The sequence below is a fragment of the Mercenaria mercenaria genome, chromosome 3 (genome assembly GCF_021730395.1).
Source record: "Mercenaria mercenaria strain notata chromosome 3, MADL_Memer_1, whole genome shotgun sequence".
NCBI classification, from domain to species: Eukaryota; Metazoa; Mollusca; class Bivalvia; order Venerida; family Veneridae; genus Mercenaria; species Mercenaria mercenaria.
Window position 1 is genome coordinate 30,465,706 of NC_069363.1, and position 13,997 is coordinate 30,479,702.

Genomic DNA, 13,997 nt, shown 5'->3' on the forward strand with positions numbered 1-13,997 from the left:
TCCCGCAGACCAGCTCTTCCAAATTTGCTTCCTAAGTTGCTTTGTTGTTTTGTGTTGTTTTGTGTTGCTTTTCCTTTTGTTTTTTGTCTATTATCATGTCCCGAGTTTGTCATGTTTATTGTAGTTTATTAATATGCTATAGCCTCTGCTTATCTTGTTGGCCGATTGCCTAGTATGTGCTATCTGCTTGCTTGTATGCTTCTGTGCTTATTTTTGTATTACACACTGTCTGTATATGTGACATGCTTTCTTTTATGTTGTTTTTGGCATTTGCTACTGTGAGGAAGTTGCTGATCAGTTCTTTCCAAATCTGATTTGTGGGGATTATAGTTTTTATCACCATTTCTTAAGCATACACTTTTGTGTGTTTTTTTGTATCGCAGATCTTATTTTCCTTTCTTATGGCAGTTTTTAGACAGCAGTGTCTAGATCAGCAGCTTCGACACAGTGTTTAGCACTTGTAGTATTGCTCAAGTAGATTTGTAGCTCTTTTATAACTCTGTTAAATTTGTTTTAATTTGTTTTATAGTTTTGTAATGTTGTCTTCTTGCCGACTTAAAATAAAACTTATTGTATTGTATTGTATTGTATTGTATGCGTCGACTTTAAATAAAATTTGCATTTTATTGTATTGTATTTTATTGGCGCCAAATACGTACGTCTACTTTCGGTTTGTCACACGGCAGGAAATTCCGTGTCTATTTTTAGAATTCATTAACGGAAGTAGTATGGCTGCCTAGACAGGAAAATGTTTTGCAAAATAATTATTTTTACCGTTTTGCAGTTCCGCAGTGGTAGGGTTTACTTTTCAGTGGTGGCTATAATTTTCTTGAAATATATGTAAAATAATAGCACATAGCTAGACGTTAGAGAAATAAGTGATTCTGTAAAATTAAGAAGAATCACTGAACCGATTAAAAATGTCAAGTTGTCACCTTGAGATCTATAAAATTGTATGATTATAATACGTAAATTATGCACAGTCAGTTGTGAAAACATAAAAATTGTATAGGAAAGGTTATGGAACCTTCCAAGTGAAATGACACTAAAAGGACACACTTGTGAAGAGGTGCACATTTTGGGCTAGCCTAGTCTCAATTTTTCGACTGCAAGGCAGAAAGATTTTATAGACTGACATTTACCGTATGTCTGCCTCTATGTCTAAAGTAGTTAGGTTCAAAACTGAGGTCGAAATCTACGCAATTTAAACTTCATGATTTATAGTTTTACATACACATTTTTTCACTAGTGTGGTTATTTTTCACTAGGAAAACATAAACAATGATTTAAAAATGCCAAAATATAAACAAAAGTTAAAAAAATGGCATGTTAATGCTACCATAACACCTTCCATATACATAATCAAAATTTGAAATATATAAACGAGTAACCAATGAAATGCATGAAACATATAACAGGATTTAAAACTAAACCGATCGATACACATACAGCTTTTCATGACTGCATAAGGTAGAAATTTAATGGTGTAAGCAAAATACACACTGACATACATGGGGTCTAAAAGTGTTTTCCCTACAAAATGGAAGTTTTCTCATTAGTAAGGACATATAATTGGATTTGGAATGAGCTTTCCAGACATGTAAATTTTAGTGTGAAAAATTTGGTTTGAATATATATTTGAAGCCTCCAAAGTTAGTGACACGATTTGCGTCACTGGTTATATACACATAGAAGGAAAACTTTTCACATTGTTTTGAATCATAAGTGAGTTGTGCGTGGAGGAGAGATAATGACCTGTGCCAAAGTTATCACAATATCGCAACCAGCGTACAATTAGTTGGACTAGGGCTAGCCTTACTTGTTCGGCTTAATGAGATGGCTTATTTTGTCATCTGATATTATATACATTTTACTGTTAGGAAAACGAAGACATTCAAAAATAAAATCAGAAAATACTGGTCAGACTTACTTGCTCCAATAAATTAATCAGTAAAACAAGCGCATTTTGGTTATGACTGTTAACATTTTTAGCTCGACTATTCGAAGAATAGGGGAGCTATTTTACTCGCCCCTGCGGTGACATGAGCGTTAGCGTTAGTGTCACACAAATGTTGAAGTTTGCGTACCACCCCAAATATTTTCAAAGTCCATTGAGAAATTACTTTGATATTTTGTTTACCATCATGACCCCAGTCTGTAAAAAGGAGGAGGCAACTCTATCAAGCATTTTGACTGAATTATGGCCCCTTTTCAACTTAGAATATGCTTATTGTAATGTTAAAGTTTGCGTACCACCCCAAATATTTTCAAAGTCCATTGAGATATTGCTTTCATATTTTGCATACTTATTTACCATCATGACCCCAGTCTGTAAAAAGGAGGAGGTAACTCTATCAAGCATTTTGACTGGATTATGGCCCCTTTTCGACTTAGAATATGCTTATTGTAATGTTAAAGTTTTACTTATAGCTTATATTATACTATCAAGCACTGAGAGTAGTCGAGCGCGCTGTCAACTGACAGCTCTTGTTCTGTTTACGTAGGCGAAAGTTCATACTCGAGTCACAAATTCTCTCACTGATATATTAACTGAATATAATGCAAAAAATATATGTTAGTATAACAGTAACAAAAAAGCCATTCAAAACTGTCATTACGGCCTCTGTTGACGAATCCTTAATGACGCAGTGCGCTTCACGCACCATAATCATAACCGGAACATCAGAGCGTTCTGACATTGACGTCATGTAGCAACGTCATTAAGGCGGGTGAAATTGATGGCATTGTTGATAAAAACAGCAAAAGAAATAATGCTTTTAAGTTTTTGGAAAATATGTCACATTGTGAAATGAAAATACCAAGATAAATATGAAGCGAAGGTATCTAATAAAAAGGACAATAAACAGCTTGACTGTGCCTTCTAGCCATAATGGCACACCTATTTTCATAATGGCATAATTATGACACTAGGTTTGCCATTATGGCAATAGGCACAGTCAAGCCGTATATTAACCTCTTATTATTACATATCTTACTAAAGATAGTAACAAAATTGCATTTAAACGTTTATGAGCAACGTGAGGCAGATATTAGTGTTCGTGTGAGCTGGTGTGCCTGATATCAATATCTGGCACACTTTCGGCTGCGCAAAGCATCAAGATTTTATACTTCCACTTACAGGATTTCAAGTATATACAAACTTACATTTATTTACAAAAAGAAAGAATGGTAAATTAACATAATTTCATTAGCTTCCTCTTCCAGCGTGGTTGAATAAGACTGACCCAAGAAACTAAGGCCCTAGAATGCATGAATTTATAACAAATGTTTGAAAGGAAATGACGTTGGCATCATCAGGCAACATTGACGTTCCCGTGCATTACATAAGCATTCAATGACACTGGGCAACATTGAAGTTATTTTAATCTCATTTTCTCTTTAACAGTAAAGAGGAACATATGCAATAAATAGGTTATAAAACAGGGATGGTGTGCCTGAAGGCGATATTGGCATACTAGACCGGTATTTGCCCTCTGGCTTCAGGTCAAGGTCACAAAATGATGTATGATTTTTTTGTGTGTCTTGTCCATATCTTTTTGGCACATGGAGCGATTTTGAAATAAATTTGCACATATATGTTCATCTAATCCCAAGGGTGTGTTGTGTCAATGACCCAGATCTCTTGGTTCAAGGTCAAGGTCACAATTTGACATATCGGTTTTCTGCATGCAGTCATTATTTTTGTTTTTGTTGTTTATATGGATTTAGAAGTCATTTTGTGCAAATAACTATTTTAGCCTGAGAATATGCTATATGCATGATCCGGATCTCTCAAGTCAAGGTCATTATTTAAAATTGTATTTATTTTGCGCAGACAGCTGTATCATTCTCGGGCATGCCTGGGCGCATTTGTCACCAGTAGTGACAGCTCTTGTTTTAAGCTTAACACTTTTCATTTTTAATAGAAATACATCAGTTACAGTCAGATTTGTATCAGACAGTTCAGTTTAAAGCACACATCTGTTTTGAGCTTTTAGATTTACAGAATAAAAAGAAAATGGTCAGCAGAATTGACAAATCTGTTTAGTTGAAATCAAATAAACATACAATGGTTGAACAATTATCTGTTCTCTCTTTAAGCAACTATAATGCTGTTTCAATTAAAGGACTGAAATAAAAATGCAAAAATTCTACAATCACTTTTATTTAGCGGAATTAAGCAAATTCTTTTCCATAACTGAATTACATATAAGACAGATGTTTTCAGATATGTCATTACACATTGTCACAGTAAGCTAAGACTTGACTTTATGACTCAGCGAAATTTGTTTTATTTAAAAAAAAAATTACCATTCATGAAATAAATTACAAAAGTAACTTCAACCCAAACAAACAGTATTATTGATTTACTTAGCTTTTACCTTGCTATATTTCTAAAATGAACTGGTCCATCATTCAATATATATGGGCAATACCATTCATTATTCAAAGGTGTGTTCACTGAAATTTTGCTGACTGAATAGCAAACAGTGCAGACCATGATCACATTTGATACACTTTACCTCTACATCTGTTATTAGCTGGACTTTTTGAAGAAAAATTGAAGCTATTGCACTCGCCCTGGTGTCGGCGTTGCCGTTGGTTAATGTTTTTGATATAGTCAAATTATATCTCTGTTACTATCAATTCTTTTGACTGGAAACTTAAAATAGTTACTTACTATCAAAGTCTACACCAGGAGAAACAATCCCTATAACTCTGATTTGAATTTTTACGGTTATGCCCCTTTTTAACTTAGAATTTTTTGGTTAAAGTTTTTGATAATGTCAAATATCTCTGTTACTTTCAAAGCTATTGACTTGAAACTTAAAACAGTTATTTACTATCAAAGGATACACCAGAAGATACAATCCCCATAACTCTGATTATATATTTGATTGAGTTAAGCCACTTTTTAGCTCACCTGAGCAATGCTCAGGTGAGTTATTCTGATCGCTCGATGTCCGGCGTCTGTCGTCCGTCGTCTGTCGTCTGTCGTCTGTCGTCTGTCAACATTTAGCTTGTGTATGCGATAGAGGCTATATTTTTCAATTAATCTTCATGAATATTGGTCAGAATGATAACCTTGATGAAATCTAGGCCGAGTTCGAAAATGGGTCATCTCGGGTCAAAAACTAGGTCACTAGGTCAAATCAAAGAAAAACCTTGTGTATGCGATAGAGGCTGTATTTTTCATTTAATCTTCATGAATGTTGGTCAGAATGATAACCTTGATGAAATCTAGGCCGAGTTCGAAAATGGGTCATCTCGGGTCAAAAACTAGGTCACTAGGTCAAATCAAAGAAAAACCTTGTGTATGCGATAGAGGCTGTATTTTTCATTTAATCTTCATGAATATTGGTCAGAATGATAACTTTGATGAAATCTAGGCCGAGTTCGAAAATGGGTCATCTCGGGTCAAAAACTAGGTCACTAGGTCAAATCAAAGAAAAACCTTGTGTATGCGATAGAGGCGGTATTTTTCAATTAATCTTCATGAATATTGGTCAGAATGATAACCTTGATGAAATCTAGGCCGAGTTCGAAAATGGGTCATCTCGGGTCAAAAACTAGGTCACTAGGTCAAATCAAAGAAAAACCTTGTGTATGCGATAGAGGCTGTATTTTTCAATTGATCTTCATTAATTTTGGTCAGAATGATTGCCTTGATGAAATCTAGGCCGAGTTCGAAAATGGGTCATCTGGGTTCAAAAACTAGGTCACTAGGTCATATCACGTAAAATCCTTGTGTATGCGATAGAGGCTGTATTTTTCAATTGAACTTCATGAATTTTGGTCAGAATGGTACCCTTGATGAAATTTAGACCAAGTTCGAAAATGGGTCATCTGGGGTCAAAAACTAGGTCACTAGGTCAAATCAAAGAAAAACCTTGTGTATGCAATAGAGGCGGTATTTTTCAACTGATCTTCATGAAATTTAGCCAGAATGATTACCTTGATAAAATCTAGGCCGAGTTCGAAAATGGGTCATCTGGGGTAAAAAACTAGGTCACTAGGTCAAATCGAAGAAAAACATTGTGTATGCAATAGAGGATGTATTTTTCAATTGATCTTCATGAAATTTGGTCAGAGTGATTGCGTTGATGAAATCTGGGTCGATTTTGAATATGGGTTATCTGAGGTCAAAAACTAGGTCACTAGGTCAAATTAAAGAAAAATCTTGTGTATGCGATAGAGACTGTTTTTTTTTCAATTGATTTGTATGAAATTCGGTCAGGTTGATTGCCTTAATGAAATCTAGGTCGAATTTGAATATGGGTTATCTGAGGTCAAAAACTAGGTCACTTGGTCAAATCAAAGAAAATACTTCTGTATGTGATAGAGGCTGTATTTTTCAGTTGATCTTCATGAATTTTGGTCAGAATGATTGCCTTGATAAAATCTAGGTCGAGTTTGAACATGGGTCATCTAGGGTCAAAAACTAGGTCATATCTAAGAAAATGCTTGTTTTATCGCAAGAGACCAATTTTTTGGTCCAATCTTAATGAAAATTGGTCAGAATATTTGTTTCCATGAAATCACTAGGTCAAACATGTTTTACACTGTTACGGAGTGTTTCTTAGGTGAGCGACCTAGGGCCATCTTGGCCCTCTTGTTATCGGAAAGCTCTAATTCATCTAGTCAAGCACTGAGAAAAATTGAGCGTCCTGTCTTATGGATAGCTCTTGTTACTTAATACATTTGAAACAGGCTTTAACTATTGTCCAATATCTTCATCCTCTTTGTAGTCATTAAACACTACAGAGGCATCTTCAGCTTCCTCTGATGTGCTCACAATCCAGTATCAAAATAGTCGAACATCGTCTCCTGAAACAGCTCTTGTCAAATTTACAAGCAAGACCAAAATTGCATTTTTATGTGGAATTTGAAGTATTTAAACTTTCACCAGTAAAACATTTTGAAAATTATGTACTTTATAACTAATATATTCATAAATCTTAATCATTCAAACATTTAACCACAAGCTTCCATCTTTAATAGTTTCATAGTGTCAGTCAGTGTGAATGCTGTGGTTCAATGCTGGTTAAGTAAACAATTAAGAATACACCATTCTTTAAAGGTGGTTTTTAGATTTTTACTGGCGATACTTTTGAAATTTAATTCTTCTGTCCTGGTTGCCCAAGTAAGATATTTTACCATAGATACAGCTTTGGTTTAAACAGTATTTATTTTGAAGCAATACATTTATACGTGCATACAAACAAATGAACTAATTGAGCAACATGTACTAGTACATATGGTCTGAAAGTGACTGTTTAAAAAGACTTAATGTGAATTTGTTTCCATGGGTGTGTAAAGATTAATGGCATTGATCTGGATTTAAACTGTGTGCAGCTGTGTACGAGTGGTTTATAATAATTATAGATGTGATAAAAATACTTCATCTAAAAAAAAGATATATATATATGCGATATATATATGGGTTTGCGACCAGCATGGATCCAGACCAGCCTGCGCATCCGCGCAGTCTGGTCAGGATCCATGCTGTTCGCTTTCAGAGCCTATAGCAATTACAGAAACTGTTAGCGAACAGCAAGGATCCTGACCAGACTGCGCGGATGCGCAGGCTGGCCTGGATCCTTGCTGGTCGCCAACCCACTATGTTGGTTTTCTAATGGCATGGCTCAATTAAACACACATTTCAGACAGGGATCTATCACTATGTAATTGAAGTTTTTGTTCAAAAAGTGAAGAGTGTAAAATGTTGCTTAAATGTGATTGATCACCTTCGATGTTCGCCACCATCGGAAAATAAAAAAAGTGTCAGTTAAGTTTGATCTCTGAATTAAATAATGCATAAATAAATGATAAAAGTGATTGATGGTTTTCAGTCATTTCTGTAGACAGATTTTACTGAAGAAGCAATAAAATGGAACTGAACTGAAATGGCTACCTTACATACCAATCTAACAAATGGCTACCTTACATACCAATCTGACTAATGGCAACCTTATATACCTATCTGACAGATGGCAACCTTACATACCAATCTGACAGATGGCAACCTTACATACCAATCTGACAAATGGCTACCTTACATACCAATCTGACAAATGGCTACCTTACATACCAATCTGACTAATGGCAACCTTATATACCTATCTGACAGATGGCAACCTTACATACCAATCTGACAGATGGCAACCTTACATACCAATCTGACAAATGGCTACCTTACATACCAATCTGACAGATGGCAACCTTACATACCAATCTGACAAATGGCTACCTTACATACCAATCTGACAAATGGCAACCTTACATACCAATCTGACAAATGGCTACCTTACATACCAATCTGACTAATGGCAACCTTACATACCAATCTGACAAATGGCTACCTTACATACCAATCTGACTAATGGCAACCTTACATACCAATCTGACAAATGGCTACCTTACATACCAATCTGACAGATGGCTACCTTACATACCAATCTGACAGATGGCAACCTTACATACCAATCTGACAGATAGCAACCTTACATATCGATCTGACAAATGGCAACCTTACATACCGATCTGACAAATGGCTACCTTACATACCAATCTGACAAATGGCTACCTTACATACCAATCTGACTAATGGCAACCTTACATACCAATCTGACAAATGGCTACCTTACATACCAATCTGACAAATGGCTACCTTACATACCAATCTGACTAATGGCAACCTTACATACCAATCTGACAGATGGCTACCTTACATACCAATCTGACTAATGGCAACCTTACATACCAATCTGACAAATGGCTACCTTACATACCAATCTGACAGATGGCACCTGTACATACCAATCTGACAGATGGCACCTGTACATACCAATCTGACTAATGGCAACCTTACATACCAATCTGACAAATGGCTACCTTACATACCAGTCTGACTAATGGCAACCTTACATACCAATCTGACTAATGTAGACTTATTTGCCAGGATTAGTAAGATTGCTATGTAAGGTGATTGTATAAGGAAGCCACTACATGATTCTGTTAACACATTAATGTCAAACCCTTGAAAACATTCTTTTCGTTTCTGGTAAATTAAGGACAAGTGGGAGTAGGGTTTAATTACGCAAATAAATAACACACACCTAACTGCATGTCTTGTCAAAACTTAATGGACACTAGAAGCTGTATGGAGGATTGTCAGTGAGGAAAACATACATGTTTACTTCTGTCATGCTGTGTATGTTCATTAAGGACAACAGTAGGGATTGTTCTTGGTGCAGTGACTTGATCATTTAATGTCATTGACCAAACATGTACTTTTCTGAGTCAAAATAGGTGTGGAATGCTACACTGTATAAAATGATAGATCAAGGAAAGTACATTTTTCTATTTCAGGTTTTGGAAACCGAGAGCTTACTGACTGGACAGCTCTGTATGACTACAAAGATTATGGCAGTTCATCACTGTTTTTCCATAATGTGCCTGAACTTGCTACAGAATCAACATGGGGGTATCAAGTTGATAAATACCCTGAAGATTGTGAGGACAAAAATGTTACAGTGTAAGAAGTTTAGACTTTATATTTGTTTTACTAATATTTGGGTATTATTCTTCTTCATCATGTCTTAGGTCTGTGTGATGCACATCATGTAATGCCATAATGCAGTTTTTTTCAGCTTAATTCCATTTAGTTTTCAGTGTCACCTTTTATAGGTGTCTTCTCTCATTGAATCAGCTAATCTGACATTTTAGTGGTTTTATGACGTTTCTTTGTAGATTTATTCATTTCTTATTACAGTGTAATACAGCATGGTAGTTTTCCAGTTATTAACCCGTTGGGTGAGAAATTTCCTGAAAACTTCTATGTGGAGAGAAGTCCGGCCTCACGTGCAGTGTTTTCTGTCATCTCAAATAATGTGACTCTTGAATCAACAGTGACGAACCCAAAACAAGGTCCCTGGTACAGCGTGGCTTTTCTGCCTCCACCTGACAGTGATATAAAACCTAGTGTAAGTTAAAAAATAGTTTCTGCTGAAGTCTATAATTGAGCAATTTTAGCTCACATGTCACAAAGTGACTAGGTGAGCTTTAGTGATCGCCCGTCGTACGTGCGTCCGTCAATGCATAAACTTTTGCTTGTGACCACTCTAGAGGTCACATTTTTCATGGGATCTTTATGAAAGTTGGTCAGAATGTTCATCTTGATGATATCTAGATCAATTTCGAAACTGGGTCAAGTGCGGTCCAAAACTAGGTCAGTAGGTCTAAAAATAGAAAAACCATGTGACCTCTCGAGAGGCCATACTTTTCGATGGATCTTCATGAAAGTTAGAATGTTCATTTTGATGATATCTAGGTCAAGTTCAAAACTGGGTCACATACCATCAAAAACTAGGTCAGTAGGTCAAATAATAGAAAAACCTTGTGACCTCTCAAGAGGCCATATTTTTCATGGGATCTGTATGAACATTGGTCTGAATGTTCATCTTGATGATATCTAGGTCAAGTTTGAAACTGGGTTACGTGTGATCCAAAACTAGGCCAGTAGGTCTAAAAATAGAAAAACTTTGTGACCTCTCTAGAGGCCATACTTTTCAATGGATCTTAATGAAAGTTAGTCAGAATGTTCACCTTGATGATATCTAGGTCAAGTTTGAAACTGGGTCACATGCCTTCAAAAACTAGGTCAGTAGGTCAAATAATATAAAAAACCTTGTGACCTCTCCAGAGGCCATATTTTTCATGGGATCTGTATGAAATTTAGTCAGAGTGTTCATCTTGATGATATCTAGGTCAGGTTTGAAAGTGGGTCAACTGCAGTCAAAAAGTAGGTCAGTAGGTCTAAAAATAGAAAAACCTTGTGACCTCTCTAGAGGCCATACTTTTGAATGGATCTTCAAGAAAATTGGTCAGAATGTTCACCTTGATGATATCTAGGTCAAGTTTGAAAGTGGGTCACATGCTGTCAAAACCTAGGTCATTAGGTCAAATAATAGAAAAACCTTGTGACCTCTCTAGAGGCCATATTTTTCATGGGATGTGTATGAAAATTGGTCTGAATGTTCATCTTGATGATATCTAGGTCAAGTTCAAAACTGGGTCACATGAGCTCAAAAACTAGGTCGCTGTGTCAAATAATAGAAAAAACGACGTCATACTCAGTTCAAAACTGGGTCATGTGGGGACAGGTGAGCGATTCAGGACCATCATGGTCCTCTTGTTAAATGTGATATCAAACTGTATACATAGGAAAAAGCATAAAAGATGTAAATCAAGTATTGGCTTCCAGGAGATATGTACTTGCTGGTACACATTTTTGAGCAAAGCCTGTATCAATGAACAGAAAACAGCAAAGAGACATCATTTCTGGTTATTATTTTTAATTTTGAAGAAAAAAATGCATAGTTATTTTTTAGTTTAAATGGAACTCCAAATAAATGTGAAGATGTCTATTTTTTGAAGAAATAGAAATCGATGAAACATGCCCCACTCAAACATCGATGGCTCTAGTATCAAGGCAGATTTAAGCAATTGATATTGTCAATGGCTGCTTCATTTATACTTTCAATGTTTGGATTGCTGGAAAACTTAGATAAATCTAGCAATTTGCTCATCTCCTGGCAACATCTTCTGGCAACTTCCAGTGATCGCTGTTTAAATGTAGCTTATTTTAAGCTGTGCAAAAAAACAAGCTTTTGTAAATTTCATCCAGATTGTCCTATGTAAGAATAATAACTCACAAATATGTATGAATAGTACAGTCAAACTTTGTTCACTGGAACTCAGATAACTGAAAGCCACCCTTCATCTGAATTCATCATCAGGTCCTGGCAAATTTCCTTTATAATGTATAATTTTCAATGTCTCGAACTACCAAAAACTCGAACATATCTTACTGGTCTTGTTGAAATTGAGTGATTGAAGTTTGACTGTATGTTTGTGGTAAATTCAATTTTTACCATTATTTCAGGACTTGTTTACTAAATGCAAGTACAAGATAAGAAACTGGTTTTCAGCTAAGACTCTTGCCAGCGTAGATACAGTGAATGTTCAAGAAAAAACTGAGATAGTACTGCCAGAAAATGGGAAAAGAATTTACAAGTAAGGCAGATTTTTAAGAACATGTGAACAGAGTTTCATACAGTACCATATCACTTCATATAAGGAAATTTATTTCATTTGTTTGTATTGCTTATGTAGAGGTGATAACATGCGGCACTGAAGGTTCTTTATCTAAACCTAAGAAATAATATTTACTTATAGAGCAGTCATGTTATGTATTACTGTAAAATGTTTATTATTCATGGGGATTTTTTTAGATTTCATAGTTTGTTAATCTGCAACTACATGTATACAGTTATAGTCCAAATGTGTTTCCTCAATGGAACTGTATACAATTGTTGCATTCCAATTTGTATGAAATGTATTAACCCCAAAAGCAGAACATTCCAGAGGTCACATTGCTCAGTAGGTGCCACCAGAGTTATTGTCCTTTATTAAATTAAGAAATGCAATATTTGCCCTTCCATAGCCATATCTTGGTATTAGTATGTCAATCTGAGTTGATATTTGGTTGTATGCATGTTTGTATTCAATTATAGGTGCTTTAATCAAATCAGTATGTCCGGAGTAATTGCCCTTTAATTAATTTAAAACTGTAATGTTTTTTTTTTTTCGTGTGTGCATTTATGATAATCTAGTTCTGTGCTATTTTTTGAAATCATCATAGTCTAATCAGAGTTATTGCCATGTACAATGTATTTGGTTAAAAATTGATATTTTTGCTGATTACATTGTAATATTGTATATAAACTTCAAGTGTATATTTTTGGTGACTTATTGTGTAAGCTGAAGGATAGTTTTTAGCTCGACTATACAAAGTATATGGAGAGCTATCCTACTCACCCCGGCATCGGCGTCTTACTGCATCCCCACCTCGGTTAAAGTTTTTTTACACTTTCTCTTTTTTCTCCTTATCTTTGTAATTACTTGATGGATTTGCTTTAAACTTAAAATAGTTATTCGTCATCATCATCCACATCATATGGCACAAGGGCCATAACTCTCACACCAATATTTCTTGAATTATCCCCCCTTTTTGTTTAGAATTTCAGGTTAAAGTTTTGATGCACTTTCACTCTATCTCAGTTATTCCTAAATGGATTTGATTCAAACTGAAGGTAGTTGTTCCACATCATCTCCCACGTCATATGACAAAAGGTTCATAACTCTGGTACCAATATTTAATGAATTATCCCCCTTTTACTTAGAATTTCAGGTAAGAGTTTTGATGCATTTTCAATATGTATCAGTTATTACTAAATGGATTTGATTCAAACTGAAGGTAGCTGTTCCACATCATCTCCCACGTCATATGACAAAAGGTTCATAACTCTGGTACCAATATTTAATGAATTATCCCCCTTTTACTTAAAATTTCAGGTAAGAGTTTTGATGCATTTTCAATATATATCAGTTATTACTAAATGGATTTGATTCAAACTTAAAATAGTTGTTCAGCATCATCATTCACATCATATGACACAAGGGCCATAACTCTTGCACCAATATTTTATGAATTATTCCCCCTTTTACTTAGAATTTCAGGTTAAACTTTTGATACACTTCCACTCTATCTCAGTTATTACTAAATGGATTTGATTCAAACTTAAAATAGTTGTTCCATCTTGTCACCCGCATCATATGACACAAGGTGCATAACTCTGGTGCCAATTTTTCATGAGTTATGCCCTCTTTTACTTAGAATTTAAGGTTAATTTTGATGCATTTTTACTATATCTCAGTTGTTACGAAATGGATTTGATTCAAACTTGAAGTAGTTGTTCCACATCATCACCCACATTATATGACACAAGGTACATAACTCTTGCACCAATATTTTATGAATTATGCCCCCTTTTTGCTTAGAATTATACTTATATAGTGTTTTGATACACTTTATCTTTACCTCTCTTATTACTTAATATTTTTGACACAGACTCAAGCTATTATGCAATATC

At 35.2% G+C, this 13,997-nt stretch overlaps 1 protein-coding gene across 1 annotated transcript in view; it reads left to right on the plus strand.

Annotated features, from left to right (window-relative positions):
* The first annotated feature begins 685 nt into the window (after window positions 1-685).
* LOC123525178 (post-GPI attachment to proteins factor 6-like) overlaps window positions 686-13,997 on the plus strand; it is a 52,634-nt gene continuing 39,322 nt past the window's right edge. Inside the window, exons 1-4 of the mRNA XM_053538110.1 lie at window positions 686-794; window positions 9,373-9,538; window positions 9,776-9,986; window positions 11,948-12,078. Of these exons, the coding sequence (XP_053394085.1) occupies window positions 749-794; window positions 9,373-9,538; window positions 9,776-9,986; window positions 11,948-12,078 (554 nt within the window). The 5' untranslated portion in view covers window positions 686-748. The remainder of the gene's footprint in view (window positions 795-9,372; window positions 9,539-9,775; window positions 9,987-11,947; window positions 12,079-13,997) is intronic.